The sequence below is a fragment of the Branchiostoma floridae genome, chromosome 4, assembly GCF_000003815.2.
Source record: "Branchiostoma floridae strain S238N-H82 chromosome 4, Bfl_VNyyK, whole genome shotgun sequence".
Classification (NCBI taxonomy): domain Eukaryota; kingdom Metazoa; phylum Chordata; class Leptocardii; order Amphioxiformes; family Branchiostomatidae; genus Branchiostoma; species Branchiostoma floridae.
This window is the reverse complement of record NC_049982.1, coordinates 23,565,696-23,593,136: the sequence shown is the minus strand read 5'-3', so window position 1 is coordinate 23,593,136 and position 27,441 is coordinate 23,565,696. Positions and strand designations below refer to the sequence as shown.

At 43.0% G+C, this 27,441-nt stretch overlaps 1 protein-coding gene across 2 annotated transcripts; it reads right to left on the bottom strand.

The window, feature by feature from the left end:
- Positions 1-13,726: 13,726 nt before the first annotated feature.
- Positions 13,727-27,402, bottom strand: LOC118414561. 2 transcript variants are annotated; one of them, XM_035818674.1, is made up of 3 exons: positions 15,075-27,402; positions 14,656-14,770; positions 13,727-14,360 (listed from the first exon to the last, which is right to left on the bottom strand). In XM_035818674.1, exons 1-2 carry the CDS (start codon positions 27,390-27,392, stop codon positions 14,660-14,662), a joined length of 12,429 nt encoding a protein of 4,142 aa, XP_035674567.1. In that variant the 5' UTR covers positions 27,393-27,402; the 3' UTR covers positions 13,727-14,360; positions 14,656-14,659. The 2 variants fall into 2 exon arrangements, with proteins under 2 accessions (XP_035674567.1, XP_035674566.1); XM_035818673.1 differs by having other exon boundaries at positions 14,659-14,770.
- Positions 27,403-27,441: the final 39 nt, after the last annotated feature.

The following is a 27,441-nucleotide window of genomic DNA, read 5'->3' as shown; positions in this document are numbered from 1 at the left end:
TACAGATAGTTGTGGGCAGTAGGCGTTGTCTCTTTCCTTGGCGCTTTGCATAGTTGTGACGGCAGTCTCATTTGCATATTTGTGACCGGAGACATGCGACCTCTGCCGTTAGATCTCCATAGCCGTCATCACTCGCGCTGATGGACAGTGGTGTAGTGCTGATGTCAGTTCGCAAGTGTGTGGTGCTGATTGAGAATGCTGGTGTCGTGTTGATGAGTGAGATCTCTGTTGCTGGAAGTGTTGTTATGCCAGAGTGTGTGCGCTCGCTCGCCATGAAAACAGTAGTGTGGGAGCCATTTTCCGAGAAGGCAGTACAAGTGGTGTTCTCAAAGGACAAGGGCTCGAAGGTCTCAAGCCAAAAGGTAAAGCTCGACTTCCCCATGTAGTTAGAACACAGGCTGGGATTTCCTGATTCCCCCAACAGGTTCTGTGGCCCTTTACACCTCACCCAGCCCTCAGCCTTCAGGTCGGTCACCACTCTCACGGTTAGGTTGCCTGTCGGCAGACTGGCGTGTGTCGTCGTTTTTGTGTCGTACGTTATGTTAACTGAGTGGTGCGAGCCGTTGGAGAAGGTACAAGAAACTTGAGGCAGTTGCTCCCAATATATGTTGCCAGACGCTGTGTAATTGTACGCCGCATCGCGTTCGATATTCACGATCTCAACCAGCGGCGCTGGACAGGGCAGGGCGCTGGGATTGACAGACTCGGGAGAATTTCGCATCAGCGACGAGGCAGGGCAGCCTGCGGCAGGGGGAACCCGTATTGCCGAGACAAAACGTTGCCTGAACTTCGGCATGTTCCCCCCGTGTTCGTACAGCCAATCATTTGCACAGGTACAGCGCGGAGGATTGTCAAGCTTAATTTTGTGAGCCAATCCCAGCACCCTCCCTTCCAACGCAATGGCGGCGATAGCGTTTCCACGCACTGTGAATTGAAGTGGAATTAAAGATTTGAACCAACCGCCGGACAGGTAGGCCAGCCTGTTTCCCGCTAGATCAAGGGAAAGAAGTTCCGTGTTTGAGTGGAACGCGCCCTCAGCAATGTGGGAGATCCTGTTACCCTCCAGTTTTAAGACCCGAAGCCGCCCAAGACCGTGGAACATCCCCGCGTCGATCGATCGCAGTTTGTTGTGAACAGCGCGGACATGTACTACGGACTTGATCGCCTGTAAGGTCCCAGGTGCTACGTTAGAGATAAGATTGGCACTTACGTCAAACCACCGCAGCTGCAGTCCCCGGAACGTGTCAGGTGACAGTGTCACGATTTGGTTGTCCACAACGATGATCTCGGACAACCTGGGCAACCCGTCAAAGCAGCCTCCCTGCAGCAGAACACATGTCATTGGGATATTAGCAAATATTGAATTAAAACAAATCTGTCTTCTGCATATATAATAAAGGTCGAAATATGATAATGAATATGCGTATCAAATCTAATCAGCATTTAGGGGAAAATAATCAATAAACGTGGAGTTGGATAGGAGTCTCTTAAAATGTGACTCCGAGAAAGCCAGTAGTGTGATCATTCCTACAAATATAATAACAAAAAAGACGAAGTGAAACCGTACCTCCAGATGTGTCATGTTGTTCTCCAATATCAGGACACGATTGAGGCCCTCCATCCCAGCAAACGTGCCGTTCCTCAGAGTCTGGACACTGCTCCGCCAGATGACGAGGGTGGACACCTGTGGCAACTTAGCAAACGCCCCTCCCTCTATGTCCGTTATGTTACAATCCACAAACCACATCCTACAATCTGTACCACAGGGGATCTGAGAGAGGATCTCCGCCTTTTCAATGTCAAGCTTACCGACGTCGTTCTCAACGATCATGATGTTGGTTCTGGATTCTGTCAAAAGGCTCTGGGTGGGACCCCCATGAGTAGGCCTGGCTATATTTGAGCAGACCTGGCAGGACTGGAAGAGTTGGCCCAAGGAAACGGTGTGAAAAGGTCCTTGGTAGCTGGTTGGTTCATCTGGGTATTTGGTCCACTTGTACCGGTATGCTCCAGCATCATACCGGTACTTGTGATCACCATTTCCGCTATCACCTACGCCACACTTGGCCACAGGCACCTTACGGCAGCTCTGCCAGTTACTGGCGTTTAAACCTGGCATTAGTAGCTGCGAAAACAGCAGAAACAAGAAGACATTTGTCTCCAGCCTTATTGCCATGACAGAACGTTAGCTAAGATTGGCGGCAATGAGCTACACGGTAACGAAAATATATCACCCACTTTCTATAATAAAAGGAAACAGACAAATCACAAGCGGATGGTTCAGAAAATATTACCGCGAGTGTTCCACCCGCGACTGAAAATGCGCAGATTCTTTGCAGCACTGAAGGCAGTCTAGTCGTATTGTCTGCCGTGGTACAATCCCACCTAATCACGCAGATGGTGGTTATTAAGCCGTCTTTGGTTTGCTGCACGACGTTTCATGATTACCTCCGTTCTACGGAAAGTGCGGAAGCTTGCTTGGACCTCAGAGATTTACGTGTTTTACCATAATGTTTTCTATTGACCCGATGCTTATATTCAAACTTCCGATCATGATTTCAGTCTTATCTGTCAAAAAGTATCTTTCAAAACTAGATAAACTTACAAGTTAAGATTTTAGAGTTCTAGATCAGGGTAGTCAAATTATATACTGCTCTTGTTACTTGACAAAAAATTCCCAATGACCTTAATATTGTCATTTTGAGTAAAGATTGAACCGATCAAGTATGTGATGTCTTAAAATCAAAAGGTATTTTTCCATTGCAGCCACCAGTCGTAGTCACTGAGATCGTCAAAGTGTGAATATTGACATATGTTCAATATCAATTTCAAGCAATATCCGAGGGGTGATCAATAAGTTCTCGGCCTCACCAAGAAATAATAAGCACAACTCAAAGTTTATGGCACAACTTCATAGTATAGAGCCTTTTGTCAATATCCTTCAAATTTCAAATCACTGAAGTCATTACTTTACAGGCATTCGTTTTTTTGCAAATCAGAAGGTAAGTGGCGAGAAAAAAGTGGTGTGAATTGTGATCAGACATGTGTGGGTCGAGTCCCCCATGCCGTTAATTAACAAAAGACATTGTCAAAATGTTTGATAATGATTCTCTTCCTATTTCAAGCAAAAAGAATCGGGTGTCTGAATTCCAGCAGTGCAAGTTCGATCGCACACCTCAGGTACTAGGTCAGGTCAGTTGTCCCATTTTTTCCTTCTCCCTTACCTAACATTACTGGGTGTCGCCTGCAAAGTAAAGGTCACAATAATTTGAATTTTGGTACATATTTATATAAGACTTTATACTTGACATCTATGCTTCAAAATCTGAGCTGTGCTTATTATTTCTCGGTAAAACGAATGCCTGAAAAGTAATAACTCCAATGATTTGAAATTTGGAGGATATTGATAAAAGACTTTACACTATGAAGTTGTGCCTCAAAATCTGAGTTGTGCTTATTATTTCTGGGTGAGGCCGAGAACTTATTGATCACCCCTCGTATTCTTCAATCTAATACAGAATTCATTGATGCTGAGTGATCGAATTTAAGATCTCTGTGCAGTTTATGCACATTATACTTAACTGGTACTCGAGAGCCCAAGAATGACGTTTATGCAACTACATGTCTATACAGAATGTAAAAGGTTGTGGAAAGTTTAATAATCTTTATGGAACATATGATAGCGTTTATAATTCACATGTAACGTTAATTCACTTTATCCCTGACGTAACCTAAATCTATTGCCTTTAAAAACAAAGTATTTTGGGATATCAAGTCAACGGACGGTAGATTCAAACTGCAAAACGCCAATGATTCAGATACTCTTGTTTTAATAGTGCAATTTCGTACCATTGTCCGTCTACTTGATATCCCAAAACGAATACTGTATTTACATGTTATTCTGTGGATAAGGGTGAACTGACGTTGGACGTATACGGCACTCGCCACCGTTGAACTACAATTAAAATGAAAAACGCATCTGTTATTTCGTTCCCCAAATGGTTTAATTTTTATAATTCGTCCCCCAAATGGTTTTATTTCCACCTACCTCATCTAGCACATATAGACACGGGGAAGGTAAACTGGAATCTGGGCCAGCTGAAGAATGACGTCAAATCGCAGACTTTGTTGACGTGTTCGAAGCCGTAGATCTACCTGGCAGTTCTGATACTCCTGTTTTGATAATGCTGCCAAGATCCAGTCTTATAGTAGTAATCCCGGATCACAGGAACCCGTGCCCCACATGTAACTTGCAAATTCTCATTACCTGGTATGGCGGACAACACGTATACGACGTGGACAAAATGAGTGCAAACCTTTAGGCCTAGAAAAACAAGAGTTCGGAGACCTCATACCTGCAAGAAATATTTCGCACCTTAATTTGTAGATTCATGGTTTCATCTTGTCTGATTGATTATGCAAATAAAGCTGTAATTGGCACGATCTATTTCATTTACGGTGGTCTTCTTTTATAAATCTCTGCCAAATTAAAGGACAATAAATGCTTATCGTCAATTTGGCAGAATTCCGTGTTTACTTTTTACCACAAATCATTGAAAGGACTTGCACACACATATCAAATATTCCAATGTTCAATTGATACAGTACCACTGTCTAATCCTTTCGAAGTACGAACTATGAGAGAAAGGGTGAAATTGTGGCGTTGATTCAAAATAGCCCTACATTGCAAGGATGGTACCATCCAGATAATGGTTGCTTAGCAACATCGTTGTTTACAGCGAGGCCGGGCGCCATATTGGAAGGAGGTGGAGCGGTCCGGGAAAAGAAACACGTTCTCTTGTAGGTCAACGATAAGGTGAAAAGCAGGTAGGGTTAATTTATTTTCATTGTCTGTGTCTTGTACGTTCCGTTTCATTCGTGAAGTTGTGGTTCACGATTAGGACTATGTGACAGTTCAACACATGCGGACAGCAGGGTTTGACAACTAGCAAGTTGCTGAGATGTGAATGAAACAACGAGAAGACTTCTTGTTTAGTATCTTTTTTTTATCATCATTATTAGTAACGTTATCTTTCTGTCAAAATGCAGCTTTTAGCACTGAAGTGTCTAACGTTAATGTCCCAAGTACGGGTGTGTTATGACTGAATTTATTCGGGATTCATTGGTCATGTTCGCATGCGTTCCGCAAATTTGAAATAATGGCACGGGCAGCGCTTAGATCTTTAATGAGTTCTCACCACACAAAGACGTCTCATCTTTGCTCAATAGAGGTCGATATGCAATGATATGCAATTATTTAAGCTTACTGTGTGTAAAAATGACTTGAAAATTAAATTTGAAAAGACTGAAAAAACTGATCTGGGCGCCTTTAACAATGCCATGTGAATGGCTTGTGTCGTGACTGTTTTAGGCTTCGAGGGGACCACGACTGGATAAAGAGCCGTGCATCCGATACATCCGAGACTTTGTATATTCTTGTTAAATTTGAAGCAAAAGATTGAATTATAGACATAGAAATGTGATATTGTAGCTTCTTCGTTGAATGCAACGTTCTAGAACAAGTATCGAACTTGAGGTCATCCGAGGTTACAACAGTTGCTAAGCAACAGGGTTGTTTACAGCTGCGGTATCAGTTGGAGACTGGCCGTGTCTGGAGTCGGCCACACAGCAAAACTTCTCCCAAGGATATGGGAAAAAACAATGTTTAGCGGCAGGTAAAGCGATACAATGCACAACATTAATTCCTTACAGGTTCTGGAGAACCAACAGGCCAAGAAGAGGTAGGGTTAGCTTCTGTTTTTTCCTTTTTTCCGCAGGCTTGTTTTAATCGATTTTGTTCAGCATATGAGAATCGGTTATATGTTCGCGACAAGAAACACGATGAAACAAACGCACATTTTTACTGATCTTGGAAGTATACAACGCGAGTTTTTTGTGAAAATAAATTTCGTTTTGGCAAAATTTCTCCAAGCGAAACAGCTTTCGTGCGCAATGAAGCTGTGTGATGTACGTTGCACCCCTCCCACCCCACGTGTTTGATTCAGTTTTTTTTTTCAGTCGTCGTCGTCGAAGCACAGAAATGTCGCTGCTTGAAATATCGTTCTTGAATCGTGACACCCCGTTAGTTACAAATTTCTCTTTCTACTACGTTGTCATGTGTCACAAAGAAGAAGCATATCTAAAACATGAATATTGGAAGTTAGAAACCCAAGTAATGAGATACTCAATACACAAGTTACTCATCAAGTAACTGGATATGTCTTGAAAATGGACAGTCGTTGAGACAACGTTTTTCGTCAGTAACCATTTTGTATTGAATAGTATTTAATCAGATTGAACATTCTTCATCACTAATCTTTTTTGTTTACCAAATTGAATATGTTTTCTTCTCATACGTCAAGGTGTTACACATTGTAGTTTTCTTTCTGACTGCATCTTGCATTTCTCTGTCTTGTTTGGAGCTAAGAATATTTTCATCTATACTCATATATATCTCCGTTCCGATTGTTTGATTTGAGAAAGATGAGTCTGTAGTCCCCCACCCTACTGCTGGGCACTCAGAAAGCACTCCTGAGGCCGTGACCACGTGGGATCCTTTGTTTACTACTGAATAAAAAGAAGAAACGAAACTTCACATTTCAGACCAAAACAACACCCACAATGCCCCCTGACTATGCCCACTTCTCTCTCAAAGCAGACCAAATCAAATGCATTAAGTACAATTTTCAGATCAATCATCATCATTTATCGGCAATCACGAGTTCATTTTGAAACAAACATCATTTATTTTAATAAAAGTTCTAGCTAACGATTCAGTAACCTTCTGACACCTTTCTTGTGACATTACTGACTGATTCTACTTTGCACTGCAGATAGCTATAGGTTTCACTGTTGAAGACACTGTGAGGAATGATGTCCTAGACGTGATATTGGATTTGATCTGTTTTGATCCCCCGCCTTTCAGCTGCACAATCACCCCTCCCCCACATGCACTAATAGAGGCCCTGCACACACGTTTACCTCCCCCAATATGCTCAAGGATATCCCATTAAAACAAATTGGTGGGGAAAGACAAAAAAATTACATCTATCTTACTATCTTTTATAAGAAAATCATATGTACACCCACACAATGTCATTCAGTAATTGGGAGTCACCCCCTCTGAAATGTTTAATGGGATAGCCTTCCAGTTAGAGAACAGCCAAGAAGGGTACACATGGGGGACAGGGGGGAGGAGTAGCATTGGACAGTCTCAGGGAGGTAGCCCCCTGGGGAGACCCCAGAGTCGTAGAAAGTCGAGGGGGTGCGGTGTAGGGTGTTGGACTGCAAGTGGTCTTATCTGATTGGAAGTGTCACCTGATTCAAGACATCAGATACCAAAAGCAGAATTAGTCTTTTTGATACAAACTTAGTTTTCTTTTCTGCATCATTGCTATTCACTGTACCTCTTTTCCATACATTTATTGTAAACTTTCAGAAATCAAAAATGCAAACCAACCTGGTGTGTTAGCTCTTTCTATCACTTTGAAGTCTTCTACTACCAGAGGCTAATGGCCCCTGCCCCTGAGTTCAAATCCTGGTACTTGACATGCAGGCTACTCAAGAGGGCCTCAGTCCTTTGAGTAGGACATCAAGCTGTGGTCCACCATTCATTTGCTTATCTTGAAGTGGAAAATGTCCCCAATACAAAGAACCTGCACACACTGTTTCCACTGTCATAACCAGTGTAAGAATAGCTCTTCAGTGAGCTTTTTGCCTGGGAGAAGCTTTCAGAAGCACCAAGGATGCAATCTTCATACTGAGAGTTGCTGGAGGAAGGACTTGCATGTTCTTTATATTTGTTGAATTGGAGAAAGCCATTAACAGTAGCCTGGAGTCCAGCCTTGCTTGCTTTTGTCCACTACCGAAGGTCGCTACTAGGCTACTTTGACAGAGTGCCAAGACATGGTATAGGCCTTTGACAGTAACCTGGAATCCATCCTTCTTTGCTTTAGTCCACTCCCAAAGGCATGCTGCCAGGCTACTTGGACAGAGTCCAAAGACATGGTATAGGCCTTTGGCAGAAGCCTGGAGTCCAGCAGTTTATTTTAGTCCACTTCCGAAGGTTGCTGCAAGGCTACTTTGACAGAGTCTCAAGACAAGTAATATAATGGTGGGCCATGACAAAGCTGGGAGAAAAAGAACAGATAGTCAGAGATGTACATGTGGAGGCGATGTACAGAAATGCTACATGAAGTGTACATGTGAATGACACTACAGTTCAGAGTAGAGGTTAAAGTTTCCACCAAGAGTCCACCAAGGCTCGGTGCTTAGCCCACTGTTATTCATCATTGGAAGATGTGGTTGAACATGATGCATGGTCTCTGACTGAACATGGCCATAGGGAAGACCATGGTACTGCATTGCAGACACTACACCGGTAAAGGAGTCTGGGGAGTTTACTGCGGTGTGTGCCAGAAAGGTGTAGGAACCAACTTCATTTTCTGTAGAAAGTACCATCGCTGGATACACAAACCATGCACTAATATCAAGGGTAGTCTAAAGGAAGACACCAACTTTGCATACATGAGACGTAGAGGTGAACTCCTTTCAGCCCCTAAACTACAACTGTTACACAACTAGTTAACTAGTGACAGTTGGCAAAGAAAATCTTATAGTAGTTTAAAAAAAATCTTACCCGTGATGTGATAAGCCAGGATGGGGAATGCTTGGATGCTGTGACTGTCAAGGATCAAGTCTGCATGAAAGAGCTTTTGAGACCTCCTCCAAATCCTCACAAACAGCTATATACCTTTAAGAAACTGTGGTCATAGCTTCAACTCCTGCATCAGGAGGGTGCTACTATACACTTCTGATGAGTCATGGGCAGTGAGGAGTACAACCAGGAGTGACAACATCATGTCCCACTGGATAAGCTCCAGGAAACTCTTGGTGAGCCTGTCGACCAAGTACCTTAGAACTAGGCTAGGAGCACATAGCTGTGTACAGGACGCAATGAGATTCAACAGAGAAAAAAGCGGAAGAGGAGAACTGTCCTAGGAAGATCACCACAATGACTATAGAGGGGAAGACCCTGTAAGAGATGGACTCACAACATAAGGGAAAATCTACATCTCCTTGCCTCAACCTACAAAGTGCCTACCCTGAGACAGAACTGTCCTTGGTGCTGATTGGCTATCAGCATTGAGGACAATGGATGTTGTTAGAATTTCAGTGGATAGCCAATCATCACTGAGGATGAGACAGCTGGTAAAACTCTGCTATGGACATGTACATGTATCCTGCGGCAAATGCAGGAAGTATGGCCAATGACAATATAAAGTATGATAGTACCAGCTTTACATGATATGTTACACTTCTAAATCAGTCCTGTAAAGTTTATTGTGGGTGATTTACTAGTATTATTACAACTGCATGACTTTAGAATGACCCTTTTCATGAGTGACATGTACATGTTTCTCAACCAACAATAAACTTGCAATGAGGAAAAAAATTGTTTTTCATTATCATTATCTGTAACCTACTGAGACAGTTGCCTTCACAATGAGACTTCATGCAGAGAAGAAAATGTTGTGTTTCCTGACTGCTGCACATGACTGTTTTGATCGTGTATTGCACATATAACTGGACATGACTGTATAATAAACTCTCTATAAGAAAACAAAAGATGGCTCTTTTCATGATTGACAATCCCGTCTTGCATGCATTGTCTATGAAGACTGTTCAGAAGCATCTATTTTTCTATACTTTTTTGCAATTCATGGCATAAGGTTGCTTATTTCACTGCAATTGACAGCATGACCACAAACTCTTTTTGCACATGAATAGAAAAATATGTGCTTGTGGATATAATCAAGTCAGTGTGACCTAATTACCGTCTTTGGCATAAAAGATTCACACCATGGACAGGTAGACAGACACACAAGATGGCAAATGAGGCATCAATCTGAGAAGATGGCCGCATTATCCAAGAAGGCATCATCTCTGGAACCAGCTGACCTGCTGGAGGAACATATGCCAGGACCCCTCCCAGACCCAGATGTACCAAATAACTGACTACCTATCTGAGAGGCACAGGAGGGATCTCACAATCAATGTGGCACACGACATAAGTAGACATAGGACCACCTGTCAAGGTACCCCAGTGACATGTCATGGAGTATTACTGGATACATTAAAAAGTCCATTGGCCTCTGTGCAGAAGATCTTCTCAGGACATGCTGCTATGCCTTACATTAACGATAGAACAGAGAGTAATTGGATCCTCAGCTTTTAATGTCTCAACATGTCATTGAATATCCCCAGAGTCTGTAGATGTGGCTATTGACCCAGCAGTCCCAGGGCAAACATGCACTTCAGCCAAGACATGTCCTGCATGTGTGTGTGCTTCTACCTATTCCAAAAGGGTTCTTACCTTAGACATTGACTTACATTGAAGATGATGTCCTGGATGATCAACTCCAGGTTCCTCATTGACAATAGCATATTTCGTCCATTCTGATGAGACCTGAGCTATACATGATTCCAGGCATCACCGAGAATGCTGGGATGGCTATATATTAATCTTCACAGAGCATGCTGGGATAAGTAAGTAAGTAAGTCTTGATAGTCACAGAGCATGCTGGGATAAGTAAGTAAGTAAGTCTTGATAGTCAAAGAGCATGCTGGGATAAGTAAGTAAGTCAGTCACAGAGCATGCTGGGAAAGTAAGTAAGTCTTGACAGTCACAGAGCATTCTGGGATACGTAAGTAAGTCTTGACAGTCACAGAGCATGCTGGGATAAGTAAGTAAATCTTGCCAATCACAAAGCATGCTGGGATAAGTAAGTACTAAGTAGTCTTGAAAGTCACAGAGCATGCTGGGATAAGTAAGTCAGTCCTAACAATCACAGAGCATGCTGGGACAAGTAAGTACTAACAATTACTGAGCATGCTGGGTAAGTCCTGACAATCAAAGAGCATGCTGGGTTAAGTAAGTAAACCTTCAAAAGAATTCGTCCACATAATTTTGTGGATAAGAAGTGACTTCAGTAACTTGCAACATGAAAAATCCAACAGGCTACAAAGGATGACAGAACAAAGCTGTTACATGAGAAAGCAAACCAATTAATAGATGAGAATATGAGTAAAAGTTCTTTCCAAGTGCGTCAAGAGCCTTTGCATTCTGTGAATGTACAAACAATAGGAGAACAGACGCCATCACTTGAGGTGGAAAGAATTTTTTTTGTACTGATCCCTTTGGAAAATTTTATTTTCAGATGCCAGGTGGATATTGGAAGTGTGGGGGCATTTCCTGTTTCCACCCCCTCAACAGCAATATATTCATTTATATGTTTTTAATCTTTGGAGGAACAATAGAAGACTTTCTATTATCAATACATACAGAATGAAACACAGTGCGTTCCGCATGACCCGAGGTAACAGCTCGACCGCAGGTCTAATTGCCCAATGGCCAAGGCTGGAGGGTGATCTGACCCACGGTAGGGCGGGGCTGGGACTGAGACCTTTAGACCCACCCGAGAAAACACACCTTTCAATGCAAAATGTGTCAGAAGTTGAGAAAATTTGGTGTTTCTAAACAAAAATTTGTAACAGCAATTCCATCATCTAAATCCAGAATTCAAATTTTGAAATGAAGCCTGTGTGATGTAAGCAGAACCCCATTTGATACTGCAAGTTATCACCCAGTCCAGAACACCTGCATCAAAAAATTGTTAGCATGGCTCCTAGACTTTGATAAAATGACAATACCACATCATATTGAGAATGGAATCATTTAAAAGTTTAATGTTCAATGTTTGATTGATGAATCATGTATCTAAACAAATATTGGAATGTTGTTGTTCCATGGGAGTAAACCACTTTCATGACACATATATTAACGTGATTTATTGCTAAAGCTCCTAGTGCCTGTTGAGGGGAACCTGGTTGTCTGTCTTTCCCTTCTGTTGGACGGTGACTGGTCTCGCCTCCTCGATTTGGTGCCGCCTGGGCAACAACAGGACTGACAGGAATGTCACACACATGATCTTCAGTCCTGTTGGCTAAACGAGACCACACAAGCAATGTTATTCTTTGATTGGCATAAACAAGTCGTGGATGAGAGAAAATCATGCAGCTGACAACCAATCCGTCCTAAGAATAATGGGCTTTTTCAAGTGATAGCCAATCAGCACCAATGACAAGGATGATTAAGCTGATAGCCAATCAGCACCGAGGACAAGGATGATGGACTTAGCTGATAGCAAATCAGCAACAAGGGCAAGGATGATTGTTCTAAGCTGAAAGCCAATCAGCACATAGGACAAGGACAGTTGAGCAAGGTAATAGCTAATCAGCACCAAGGACAAGGCTAAGTAAAGATGAATATCTGTAGACAAAGGTATTATAATTTGGATATCATCTGCATAATCACTGAGGCCTTAATGCAATGGTATGTGAAAAGAGGAAGACAGCAATGTGTATACTTTTGGATAAATTATGCTAATCATAAACATATTTGTATTACAAATTAGCAAAGGCTATGCTGGTTCAATGATAAATAATAGGGACTTCATAATTGTAAGATAAAATGCACAAGCTTTATTCTGTCAAAAAATTAGCTGCAATAAAACAACAACAGATAAGAAGTACTACCATACAGATTTTATAGACTAAATAGAGTACACCCAAAAGTTGTCTCTTTAACCAGTATGATGAATTACCTTTTAAATTCAATAATCTCATGCACCTTGACTTTTGCCTCTAATGACGAGACATGTTAATCATGCATAATGCTGTTTCTTAATATAGATTCTTCTTAAAAAGAATGCCATTACCTTATTGGCATATATCAAACTCAAGAGTATGTTAATAGTTGTAAACCTCCATACAGTGCAAACACCTTGTACATGATTGTGCATTTCAAACTACACTAATCCTCAAAAAAGAAACATATTTTTTTCATACAGATATGAAATCCTTATACATTGTATTAGTCTTGATTCTCAATGCAGCTGGCTGTTCAGTTTTCCGGGATGCATCTTTGATTTGTGCATTTAAGTTTTGCCTATTGACTGCTGCAGTAGCATACACCATGTTAAACAAGATTTAAAAAAAAAACCTCTTTGTCCTTGCTGAAAAAAGGTATATACAGCAAATAAGGACTGTTCAATCCCATACTTTGATGGCCACATTTTGGATAAAACTTCTATCGGAAACTAACAAAAATGATTTTTGGAAAGATACCACATTTTTAGATTTATGTATGAATGTTTGCTAGAAGTGATGATACATGATCATGGAAAAATATACAATCATTACATTTCAAGTCATTATGTAAGTTTACCTCCTAAATATGCTGAATGCAAGAAAATAGATGATTACAAAAGCACACTCAAAGCTCTTTAACTAACACGTTCACCCAATATCCATGCTATAAAAGATTCTGAATTTAAGTTTATTGATGATTACTAATAGCTGTTAATGTCACCAGAGTCTACATTACATTACATGCCTTTTTTTGGGCACAAAATGTTTGGTTGAGAGAAAGAAATTTGTAGCACTACAAATATACTACATATCATCAAGTCAAATCTAGAAACCAGAAATGTCACATGCTATCTGTAGTATGAATGATAATCTCTACTCTATGCAGACATTTTTTTAAAAACGTTAATGTTTTTAACATTACCTCCAACAATGTTTTCATGTTGAGATCTTCAATCCATCATGGACCCATTGATTAGTCAAAATACACAGACATGTAGTTCAAATTGTTATTATAACAAGTTTGATACTACTAGCATAATAATTCTACCAGTCCTTTAAAAGTCTTGAATGAAAAGTGGTATTTCACTGTCTATATTCCTGTAATGAATTTCCATCATGTCTTTTTGGAGAATATTGGGAAACAATACAAAAAAAAACAACTCTTTATACACTTAACACTATAGTGCTTAGTTAACAGCGATAATCATAAAAATGTGATAGTTTCAGATGAATAAATTTGACAGTGTAGAAGCCTATACTAGCTACATGCATTTTGGTTCTCAAGTAATCAATCCGATATACGGTATATTCTCAATAGTTGGTCCATTTATACTCTTTTTAAACTGTAGACAGCATTACTGCCAGACATGTTGGCATTATTGTGCAAGATAATACTTTCATGCGAGCATGTTTTTAGTGTTATTAATTTAGTCAGGGGAATTAAAGTAAGATTAAGAATAATTACATTTTTGTCACATTCAATAATTTCTACTTAAAGTTACATATAAGGGTTAAACTACGATCCTACTTCAAACAAAAGTCTTCGCAATGATAAAAAAAAAAAGTTAATGTGATAGCATCCGGTGAGAGGAGTTGGGTTGGTACTCTCACATCTTCTCTGCTCAGCTTGCCTGTTTATGCAGCACTGCATCCTGAGAAAACATAAGACTTAATTGTCTTTCTTTTTTCTTGGGAGTCATAGATTACCTTACACTTATAAAGATGGAACCTCTATCCATAAAAATCATGGGGCAAAACTTTCCCCGCCACACCATTTGACCCTGTGAACCTTTGCCGTACCCAAGCTGCCCTCCCCTACACATTTGTAGTATCAATGATAACATTACCTCAGTCTTTCAAACTGTGTCACACATATTGGGCACAATTAGTAAAGAATTATCATCTAGGTTTAAATGTGCCATGACTGTGATTAATGTCAGCACTAACCACCTCATGTAGCAGAGTATCTCATCTTCTTCCTTGTTGCCCTACGGCTCGGTGTTGGTTGAGTCTTCCTGGCAGAGAAGGACTGGAACATGTTCCTCTCCATTTGACGTCGCTCCTAATGGAATAAGAATGCAGCAGTCTTGTCAGAGAAATTCAAGAACGTAACCAGGGAAAGCTAAAATATCTAACCATTTTGCTCACTTGCTCTATATATACACAACATTTTGAATATGACAAATAACAGTTTGTCAGGTTCTTTTATCAAAATTACTTTGTCAACTAACAACCAAGGACAACATCTTTCTAAAATAGTTTTAACTTATGAAGCATGACAATTTATCGATTTTAAGTCTGATCTTAGCCTTTAAGTTCTGTGCATCAAAAATTCAGATCCATTGAATGTCAATTGATAAGCTTACCCGAATGGTGTTTGTCATGGCCTCTAAGGCAGCATACACATGTTCCACATTCAGTTGGTCCATGAACGATGATGAGGAGTTGGTTGCTGTGTCCTCACTAGTCTCAGTGTGGCCTGCTGTCCAGAGTCCTGTATTCATCAAGTGTGTCAGCAGGAGGCTTTCAGGCTTGACTTTCTGAGCTGCGTCAGATGATGACATGTAGCGGAAGACAAACTGTCGAGTCACCTTTACAGCGCATTCCAACTCTTCTATGGAAGCATTTTCCACCTTGGATTGCATCACAGGTTTCAGAGCCTGTCGGAAGCAGTCATGGAGGGACTCTACGGTGACATCTGCCATCATGTCCTCCAGTGTTTCATACAGATGTACGACGTGTTTGAGCTGGATGGCACTGTGCGGTTCTGGCAGCAGACGGACAGGAAAGGGACTTGTTAGCATGGACAGCCATTTCTTTGTATAGTCCACAAGAGGCTCAGAGGGCTTCCCCTTTGTCCGTTTTAGCAGGAATAGTACCACCTCCATGTGTTCAAGTAATGGTTTAGCAATGCGGTCACTCTCGTTTCTTTCCCGCAGTGCACTGACTGTGTCAGTTGCAAGAGGCTCTTGTGGCACGTGGTTACTCACATCATGTAGAATGCTGGCACTAGCAGAAAACAGTTCGTTGGCATACGCAAACTTTGGTAAGCCTTGTTCATCATTGATATAGGCCTTGCCCAGCACTAAGTTGTTGGCAAGTTCCATCTCAATCTTGCTGAAGTCAAAGAACAGTTCCCGTCCAAGGCCATACTCTGTGTTACATTCTGAGTGCTTCATGAAGTCATTTGACCATGTGTAGTGGATAACATCCTTCTTTCTAACATCAAGGATGGAGACTTGTGGAATGACACTTGAATGTTGCTCTCGAACCAAGAAACTTACTGCGGGGCAGGTTGTGGTGGCAGCAAGCTTGGCAACATTAGTGAGGAACTTGTTCTGCAGATTGTACAAGACACTGATAGCTGTTTGGAGATGACTGTCAGGAATCTGTGGGTCAAGTAGGCATTGTGTGATGGGACGCTCTTCATGCATGGGTGGCATACTTGCAAATCTCTCATCAACTGCCTTTCCACTACCATGCAGTTGATTCCATGCTTCCTTGAACCCTTGGAAGTACTTCTTCAATCGTTCCTTCTCCTGCTTTGTCAGTTTACTGTCATAGATGAAATCACAAATGGGCATATCTTTTGCTTTCTCCTTCGCCAGCCTGTGGCTCAGTCGTGACTTGACTATTGTTGTCCACTTCAGCAGAGGATGAAGGTGCTTTATGTATGGAAGCTGTTCGTGCATTGAAAAGAACAATCCCAAGAAGGGGTGCACATCTTGCAGATCTCTGCCACCATTCATGAAATGACACTGCAGCTTTTCAAATGTCCTTGTCTCTGTAACACGGAAGAGCCTCAAGGCATGATCATGATGGTATTGTTGGCCAACTTCCCTTTCAAGCTCTTCTACTTTGATCTCCAGACATTTGGGGCCTTGCTCAATGTCGATATTGTCAGACAAGGCAGAAACCTGCTGCTCTCGAAGGGATGATGGAATCTTCTGGACCAGTTTGTCTACAATGGCAGAGAATTCTTCTTCCCACTTTTCCCTCTCTTCACGAGACTTGCAAGTGTTCTGTCCAACTTTGTGGGATCCATTTAGCAGGCTGTAGGTATGCTGGATGACAGAGTGTAGCAGACGGCAAACATCCTCACTTGTACCAGAAATAACTTTGCCCAGTGCTTTCCAATCAGCATCAACAAATTTGGTACAAATGTCGATGGCATCTTGACCCTTGCTGTGATCTTTGAAGATGAATTCTCCCAGCTGCTCTGACTTGCAGACCTCTGCATAGTGGCTAGCCAGAAGGCATCCATGGACTAACAGATGCAAACAACGATATGCTGCAGGAGACAGTTGGCGAACTGTAAACCATTTTTCCCCTCTTTCTTCTGGGTTAGCAATGACGTACCCTGTTTGCTGGGTTACAGTGACCCCTGAGCTGACATTTTGGATGTAGGACAGGCCAGGCTGGCTTCCATCAAGATGCTTTGTGGGCAAAGCTGGAGACTTGCAAATAGGACACACTGTTTGTTGTTCAGCAGAAGTTGGAGCAAGTGATTGCTGGGCAACAAGAAATCCACAGGAACAACACCATACAGTAGCCTTTTCAGCCCACATTTGTTGGTTGGTGGATGTATACACTTCAGGTGGGTTGTCATCATTGTTGTCAGCAGCTAGTACATATGGTGCATTTAACTTCTCGGGATTGGTTAAGTACTGCTGGAAGGGTGACTGAGTCTTCATATTTTGTGTCAAACTGGAGCTTAAGGCACACAAGAGGTGCATGATAACTGACTTCTTCAGTATATCATCTAGGCTGGACTGTTCTGAGACACACAGCTTGGAGTCTTGCTCTCCTACAGTGCACAACAGGGCCTGTTGGTATGGTCGTGGGAAGTCTGTGATCATCTTTGCAATTGTTTGGGCAGCAGCTTTCTCAGTGTCACGGGCCGGCCGCACTGTTCGTACCAAGAAGTACAGGTCATAAAGTGTTGCCAAAAGTGAGAATCTGGTTTCTTCACATCCCTCTGCTTTTTGTATCAGTGTATTCATTGCCCCATCTTCTTTTTCCTTTAGGAGTGCTAGAGCCTTCATTGCATCTTCACAGCCTGTAGCATACCTCAGTGGACCGAAGGGAAACCTTGACTCTAGCTCATGCTTTTCCCATTCTAGTTCTTGCAAGGCAGGCAACATCTGGCCAAGGTCTTTGCTTACATCACGTAGACCCAGCAACCCATGGTCTGGTCGGAACTGTTTCAGAAAGAACAAGAGCATGGATGTCTTCCTTGACAGAGTTGGCTCCTCTTTTGGTGATGGTGTGAAAAGTTGGGTGTTGACTTCCTGAAGTAGATGTTCTGGCACTTGTTTCTCCTCTCCTTGTTCTTGTGTATCCAACCATTCCTGCAAGGCTTGGGCCATTCCTGTTAGGAAAGCTCTGATGAATGCAACAGAACAGATAAACTGCAAGTCACAAACGGCTGATTCCCTTGTGACCTTTGCAGCCCTGACCAGAACATTAAACATTGGGTTGCAGGGCTCTCCAAATTCCATCGCATGTTGAGCAACGGAGGAGAAAAATCGTTCCTGGATTATGTCGCTGCATATGGTAGCAAGGTGCGAGTCAAACCCTGCTTTTGATTGTAAGGAATGCAGGCAGTTGTTAAAGGACTGTAGGGGTGGATGTTCTTCCAATGCAAGGTCCTGGTCCTCAATGATATCTTGGAACAGACCTAGATGTCCAGGTTTGCTTGACTTTACCTGGTGACTCTCCTGCTCAAAATAGAGAATACGATCGAGAACTGGACCAGCGTATCTGATGGATCCTGTAGGTAGCTTGCTCAACTCATCTAGGATGCTGTCAATAAGAATGGTGTCCGGGTTTGCATCCAAGCACCGTCCAAAAAGCAAGCAAAGGAACTGTTGTGTTCGTTCTGAAGACATCTTCCCACTGTTCAGTAGTTTCCTGGCTGTCTCAACAACCGAGGAGAACATTTGTGGTGAGTTCATGCAGTTGTCTAGCTCACTTATTGCTGTTTGTGCAAGGCTGTTCATGACTGAGACTCCTTCTGAAGCAAGGTTTAGTGCTGTGGCAAAGTCATTACAAAGTCTTAGGAAATGGAACATTGGCGTGTCTCTACTCACTTTTGCAGCAAGGGACAGCAGTGTTGTGACCTTCGCATGCCATGCCCTAAGACCACCACAGGAGTCAATGACAGACTTCTCGGGCAGCATGGCTGTGCAGTACATGTCCACAAGACGCTCTGATATTGTTGGACTTTCTTCAAATTCATTGTCTGGACATTCATGACATTCCTCTTCTTCATCATCATTGGACTCTGTTAATGTTTGCTCCTTGACTTCTAGCTTCTCGTTGTCCACATGCAAAGCTTCTTCTGTATCGAAAAGATCTTCAACCAGAGTTGGAGATGATGTCACTGTTTCCTCAGACAGCAGGACAACTGAAATGTCTTCTTCCTTCACAGTTTCTGGGTTTTGCTCAACGGATTCTACTTTGGTTTCTATGCCTGTTGCCGCCAACCCAGCCTCTTCGGCTTCCTCTACAAAAGAGTCAGCGTCACCAAACGATTCTATGGGTGCTTCCAGGACATTCTCTTCTTTCATTGTTGGGACAGACTCACTGCTTGTCATTGTGGCTAGTAGGTCATGGACATCAAACTTCACAACATCAACGCAAGATGAAATGAGCTGAAGTTCATTTGAAAACAGCTCACTGTTTCTCCAGTAGCAGGTAATGACATCAGTGATTGTCAGCTGTGGAGAATCTGGTTTTGAGATGACCGCCTTCTGTGCTATGGTCCATTTCAACACTTTGGTTCTGAGCGAAGCCTCAAGTCGAGAGCCATGGTCTTCTGACATAAGGTTGCAGAAATCATCAATCAGGAGATCCAGGTGCTTACACAGTGCTGGTCTTTGAAAGACATCGGGAATGCATTTGTCAACAATATCTGCAAATCGTTGAACCTGTAGCTCTGCTTCTTCCTGTTTGAGCAAACCATCCTCATCAAGTTTGTCCTCATCTTGTTGTAGCTCTCTCATTTCATCGTAGAAGAGATCTTTCTGTTTCTCTACTTGTGCCAGAAAATGAAGGCTGAAGGGGAACTTGAGATCAAAATAGACCTCTGGTAGGTCACATGATTCTGGTCCACATGGCTCTGGACAACCATCAAAGTTCAACATGTCTCCATTTTGAGCAAGCTCAATCCAAACAGACTGCAGCTCTGGTGATCCACTGAAGAAGCTTTCCCATGCAGATTGACTCTCTATGAGAAAGATAGCTTTGGCCAGGGGCTGTCTTACTTGCAGGGAAATAAACTGCTGCATTGCAGTTTGTAGTCCAGAGCAGCTGTGAAGCAGTTGCCGGTCACATGCAACTTGTACCTGCCAACTGTCAGCATCACCTTCCAGGTGCAGTTCACTGAAACATGTTGCTGATGAGTAGACATGTTGTTTCAGGAACTCCATCAGAACTGGAGACTCAGAGATTTCACTGACCAGTTTCAAAATCCCCTCCACTGGCCGTCCCTCATTCCTGTACTTGAAGCAAGTAAAGCACCACATCAGTTGTTCTCGTGCAACATCTGCGAAAGGACGCACCTTAGACTCCAGCACTTCTCTGACTGTCATGCTGAGGAGGTCCTTGACTGGGAGTGTTGGTTCTTCAATGCTGTCCAAGGTGACTTGCTGCCAACCACAGAGAAAGTTCAACTGCCAAGGGTTTTCTTCCACCTCTTCTCCCTGTTCTACATGAATCATTAAACACACATGTTTGTCACAAATGCTTCCAGTTTTACTAGCTTTGATGTACTCATTTCTGTAATGATCAAGTAGTGATTTTGCCAACAGCATGTGAGCACCGTCCAGGGCAGGTGAACACTGCAATATCAGAAGAGTGGCCTTAGACTCCAGCCAGAAGTGCTGAATTCTTGAAGACAGTTGCTTCTCTGATTTGAATGCACTTAGCTTTTCAACCTGCAAACCTTCACTCACAGCCATACCAGTGTTGGTCTTGATGAAATCTTGTAGACAAGATGCTATGTCTGTATGGACATTACTGAAGGTGTGAACCACAAGCTTTAGCAATGGAGATTGCATGGAGTACATGTCAGGATGTTCTCCAGACTCAGTGGTTGTATCTTGTCCTGCAGTCGGTGCTGGACCTTCACCGAGCAACATGTGCTCAAGGAACTTTTGTAGTCCTCTGTGAGTTGGTTGGTTGAAGTACTCTTCTTGAAAGTTTACAATGTCAGGTAAGTTTGTTCCTGCCAATCTAGACTTTGAGGCTCTGAGCATGCCATCTGGTGATGCTATCCACATCAGATCAGACTTGCAGTGTTTCAGCAATTCCTTCTGGTCGAGAGCTTGACCATTTTTGCTATGCCACAACACTAGGGAGGGAAGAGTATCATCATGGAACCCAATGAACAAGTCTTCCTTGGTGAACTGCTGTCCAGGTATTGTTGAGATACCATCAACCCAACACTGAAGCTTCTTGATTGCAGACATCTGCTGGGGATCGATCACATCAGAAAACCTCAGCAGTTGCTTTTCAAAGCGATTGAGGAATGGCGGGTCTGAGTAGTTGACTTTCTGTTGGTCAATCAGCACAATGCATCGGAAGTTTTCATGCACTTGACACATTGGGTTGCTGTATGCTCCAAGGGCTACACGGCAGTTTCGTTTCTTCCCAACTACTGTGTAGTTTTGGTTTAACATGTCATACAGACTTCCATAGATGCTGTCAAGATCTCTCAGTATCAAGATGCATCCTCTTTCCATACAAAGGATGATTCGGCTGAGAGTACGGTAGTCATAGTCTTCAGAAAGGTCATCATCCAGGTGGCTCCCAAAGATAGTGACTTGCTCTCTGCAGTGCAGATCTTCTGAGTCTTTGATCATTTGTTCCAGGATGCCCACAGCTGAGTCACCACTGGTGATGAGCATGAGGTGTCTAGCTTGCTTGTCTCGTAGGTTGTCTTGTATCAGCTGTTTCACATCAAGCTCCTGTGAATCCTCATCAAGATCAATGTGAAGGGCCCTCAGTTTCTGCTGGAAGGTTTCCATGATGGTGTCCCTCTCAGTAGGTAGGCCACCAAAGTTTCGAAGAAGTCCTCGCTTCAAAACTTTCAGGTTGAACTGGGGCATAACAACAGCACCTGTATTGGCATGTTCTGGTGAACAGATGCACTTGATCAACGAATAGTAGTCACGCAGACCATGGAAGTTTTTGTATGTTTGCTTTTCCTCATATTCAAAGTAAGCCTCTGCGAGGGCTTTGAGGGCCTTATCTTGTTCCATAGTGAGTAGTTTGCTACCATGACATGCTCTGTCCAGTGCAGCCTCAGCAAGAGATCTCCCCGTCAAGTACAGGTCTTTTGTGTCTGGTTCTGGGCGAGACAAGTGAACAGCCCTGTTCATCTTTGCAGCATCCAAAGCCCAATTTGAAATGCCCACCACAGCAATGTCAGGGAAGTCATCTTCAGCTGGCTCAAGGAGACTATGTAGGACTTTCAATGGGTTGAATCTTGATTCTTCTGCAAGACCAATCTCATCTAGAAGCACCACAGGTAGGACGCCTCCTTCATTGTGTTCTTTGTACTTCTTTGCCTTGTCAAAGACCTTAATGATGCCCTCAGAGGTTGAAGATTCAGAGCCTTGATGTGAGACAACATACAGCTGTGGAAGTTTCTTGAAGTAATTATCAGATGAATCCCGACCTCTTAAGTTGCTTCTTATCAACTGCATTGAAAGGGATTTGCTGCAGCCTGGCTTTCCAACCACAAAGACAGGAATCTTGTTTAGGATGCAGACTAGCAAGACAAAGACATTTTCACACAGTGCTCCATTCTTTGCTGTACCTTCTGGCAGCTCCATTCGCTCAAGAAGATCCAGCTGCTCCCTGTGGATGACCTCTTCTATCTCACGTTCAGACACACTTATTTTGTGTCGTCCCATGACTTCTGATAGCTCTTTCCTGTACTTTGCACGATTCTCTGTATCTGCAAGTCTTGAGTGATAGCAGTGTGCAAGTGTAAGGATGACACTCCGTACATCGACATCATCACATGGATGAGCAGAAGTTAGGGTCAGCCAGTAGCTTGTTTGTTTGTAGAGAGCTTTTACTCCTTTTGTCAGTAGCATATCCACGAACCATTTCATCAGAATGCGGCAGCGGTTGACGTCCCGCAAACTGACACCAAACTGGTTCCCTTCCACTGTTCGAATGAAGTTTTGTGAAGACGACAATAGATCAACGAGCATGGCAGGTTTGACTTTAGATTTCTGAGGGAACACACCAGTGACCATTTTTGCAATGTAGGATCTTTCATCTTTCTCGTCCAAAGTCCCATAATCCCAGACATAGTCCAACATTGACTCGGGCAGAGGGTGTACCCTGTACACAAGCTTGGAGCATTCATCAAAGCTGATTTTACCTTCCAGACCAGCTGTATGCAGTTGAGAACTTTCCCGTTGCCGATAGGGGTTACAAGCTGCCAACAAGATAAGATTTTCTGGCAGTTTCTTCCCCAGCATGGAATGGTGACAGATGATTTCGTTGATTAGTCCAAGATGGTCACAGGTGTTGATTTCATCCAAAAAGGCCCAAACCTCACGAGACAGATCTTTCCTTGCTTCTGCAGCTCTGTCTGTCACGAAGTCTGTGATTTTATCTTCAGTGACTCCAGCATGGATGCTGAGGACCTTGAACGGAACTTCACATGTCTTTGCAAGGTATCTGATCAAGCTTGTCTTGCCACAGCCTGTCTCTCCCATGATGATGACTGGGATGCGAGCCCTCACCCTCATAATGACGAGTGCCATCTTCAACAGATTGTCTGGTGTTAGGGCATACCTTGTGTCAAGTGTACCAGTCCCTTCTTTCTTCAGCTTGTGAGATGTAGTTCGAGCAATCCGCTCCAGTATTATTTGCAACTCACCTTGTGCCAAGCTTGAAAACTCAGAAAGTGGTCGGTTGACCTGTTGTTTGAACAATTCCTTTATTTTGACAGGGACTTGTTGGAGGCTCCTGTACAGTGCAGACACAGTTTGTGCATCCTGGCTGTGAAAGATGACCATCAAATGGTTGCTGTCTGCCCAACGAATCATTCCTTCTACTCGATCGACCATTTGCATGGCTGACGATGTTGTGCTTGCAGCTTCTTTCAGCTTTTGGACAGCTTTTTCCTTTGTCATTGCAGATGACTGAGTGTTGCGGCAGGATAGTACTGACCGGGATGCGAATTCCTTTGAAACATCTAGCAGGGCTGTGAACAGGTTCCTTCGTACTTGGTGCTGTTGTTTATCTCCCAACATGATGCGTAGATTCGCAGTGCGAAAGTACTGACTAGCTGAGAATTTCTTGAGCTGGTCTGCCAGAACGGACAAAAATATCTCAACTATGGTAAAGGAAAGGTCGGCACCTGTTGAGAAATGCTTTCTCAAAAGATCCTGACACCTTTTAGCAGGGAGAGGAGGGACCCTCTTTGGTCCTGACAGTGGTATGTCTGTCTCATCAATGGTTGCTCTGTCCAAGGCCTCCAAGTAGTGGCACACCACTTGAACTGGGCTGTTGACCTCTGGACTGATGATGAAGTTTTGGTAGTCCTCCCACTTGAGATGGACCCTTTCAAAGCACATGCTTGTTACCAATGTGTTGCGCAGAGCATGATTCAGGGTGTTGGCTACTTCCATGATGATGTACTCTGTGGGTCTACCAACAAAACTTGTTCCAGAATGTACGGCACCTACAACAATGAGCTCAAAAATGAAGGCATCCAGCAGGTTTGGGTCATCTACAGGTGAAATGTCCAGGTGCAAAACTTGGTATGGCTGTACTCTGAGGTTGGCTAATCGTTTCACCATGTAGTCTTTGGTGATTGTTCCTCCTATAGGGAATGACACCACTCCCATGCCCTTTCTGCTTGCCTGCTCTTGAACAAACTCTGTCTTCCCCAATCCAGGGATGTCTGATGTCACCATTTTTACATTTGGCCACAATGTGGAAAAGCATTGCCTCATAGCAACATCGCTCATGCCTTGGATCCTGTGGGTGAGGCGTGAAAACTGATCCAGGATTGGATGATGCGCACCTCCTCTGCACACCAAAGCCATGAGGAAAGGGCTCTCTAATGAGTGCAGTTGTTTGATCTCATCCACAAGCCTAAACTGTATGTCACTCTGTAGGACCTCCACATTAGCAATACAGAACAGACACTTGCCCAGTTCAGGCTGGTTTGGAGCTCCAACACACCTTTGGAGAAGAAGGTGAAGTTCCTCCCATTCTGTGTCTGGACTGCAGATGATGATTTGATTTGGTTCTGGGAAACTTCCTGTTGTACTCTCATACAGATTCATGATGACGTTCACCACTTGTGAGCTTCCTACATCAAGTGCTGCTACAAAGACTTTCCCAGGTTGGACCATTGTACGCAGCGATGATATAGTTGAGGTTGTTGTACTGGGTGACTGTTGTTTCTGCTTCTTGTCCATTGGTCTCTTTGGAGCCTGATGATTTCCACATATGTTGTACATTGCTAAGCCAATCTGACAGAGTCTTTTGTAAGGACTATCTCCCTTCTTTGGTGATGTGTACTTCTTCCTCATATCCTGAGTCACAGTGATTGATGGATGAATAAAGTGGAAGAGTGAATGCAATTCGGGTGTAATGGGCTTCCCATTGAAGAAATCATCGAGGATCCAGAGCTGATCAGAGTACAGGTAGTTGAGATAGTAGTACTCCCTTCTGGCCCTCTTAAGTGTCTCCTGCCAGTTTTCATAGTCATGCCTCAACTTTGCATCTAAGTCTTCTAGTTCCTCAATGTTTGACACAGATGTTTGAAAGGTTTTGTACTTGAAGTGCCCAGATGAATGGAGACTTTCACAGGACAAGGCAATGTTGGAGGCCAGATCTATGCATCTAATGAAGTGAGACAGTTCTGTGGATGATTCAGAGACTGTCTGCACCTCTCCAGGTGGGCATGTCAGGCCTTTATCTGAGTTAACAATGAGAAAGGCCCTGCTACGGAAGTCACGAAGGTCTGACATAGAGTGGTTAGCTTGTGTTTGCCCCCTGTCATAAGACATGGTCACCTTGCATGTACTCGAACTGTTCAGATCAAAAGTGTATCGACCTTTCATGTATGCATTGTGAGCTATTTCCTTTGTCATCTCTCCTCGATTGGCTACACTTGCATAAAGGCCCTTCAAACTGTGGAAATTGATGCTGCAGTCACTGATCTTCTCTGGGAGATTTCTGATTGACAGCTCATGGTAGTGCTGAAGTTTGTGGATGAACCTTTCTGGGTTGTTGTCGAAGTTGTCTTTAAGTAGTGGCTGCAAGTACCTCTTTACCTCAATTAGATTTGAGACAGTGGATTCATTGACAAATTGCTCAGAGTGTTCCTCCACAGCATCTATTAGGTTCCTCAGGTCTTCATCCACTATATCTCTAAGAAAGGCCAGTAGCTCTGATGATCTACTCAGCTGTTCTATGATGTCATTGTCCTCATCTGATAGTTTGCTGATGATCTTTTCCACCTTGTCCACAGCTCTGTGAAGCTCGCTCAAAGAGGTACCTTGTACAACTCCTTTCTCGCAGAGTTGGAGGGCAGTACCAAGGTCACTGGAAGTTTCCACTGAGACTTGGAACAGTTGAAGTGCAGCTGACAAGTTGTGTACTTTCTTTTGGGTTTTGGGAAACTCAACAAACTCCTTTAGAGCCTTCCTATTTGAAGAAGGGATTCTACTACCAAGACATAGTATGCGATCAAGGCATGACAACTCTGTCTCCATTTTATTGGCATCAGTGATGCCTCCGAACATGTATTGTATGGTTTCCAATGGAATCTTTGGGTTGTACTCAGTGAGTGGTTGGCATTGATCTTTGAATTGTTCTACAACCTCTTCTGACAGAGTGCTGACAAATTGCACCATTGAGATGGTTGGAGGAGTAGATGAACTGGGATCTGTTTCAACTGCACTTAAAGGTGCAGGTGGCTTGTTCTCTCCTGACTTGTCAGAGCTCTCATCATCTTCTTCATCATCATCGTCTTCCCAGTCCATCTCTGCAAAGTGCTTTTGGACAACATTTCTGAAAACAAATGAATTTTGGAAGCCATTGAGACGACAAGCTGGCTCTTGCAGGTCATGCAGCTTGTCCCAGTATGTCGGTTGACTTAAGTCTGCCACTGTCAAAGCTCTGTCCTCTTTAAACCTCTTCTTCTGCTTATGGAGGTCACTTCGAAGGTGTGAGATGTCAGTGATCTTCACATGGTCCTCCACCATAGTGGTGAAAACCTTCAGCAGGTTCTCTATGTTGTCCAGCAATTGCTTGTGTGATTCCAGTTGCTTGTTAATATCCCTCAGCACATCCTTTGTCAGTTTTGCATTGCTGCCCTGTCCTGCGTTCTTTCTTGTAGCATCAACAAGTACAGCAAGCACATCAGTACCTCCTTTCACACCATTGGCTTTCTCAACCACTGCTTGGAAAAGTTGGATGTTTATGTGTCCTGACTGCAACTGGTCTCCAAAGTCCTTGAGTACACTAGTGACTGCCTTGCATTTTGGATGCTTATGTAGTTGAGTTGTCCTTCCCTTGGCATTGAGTATGGCAAGCCAAAATCGAGACTCTTCTATCACAGTCAAGAGGAACTGGAGGTTGACTGTCAGGTCTTGGTCGGGATTTCTCTCGGGCAAGTCCACGAAGTTGATCAGCATTACCAACAGATCTTCTGTCAGCGTGAAAAAAATTGATATTGCCTTTAAG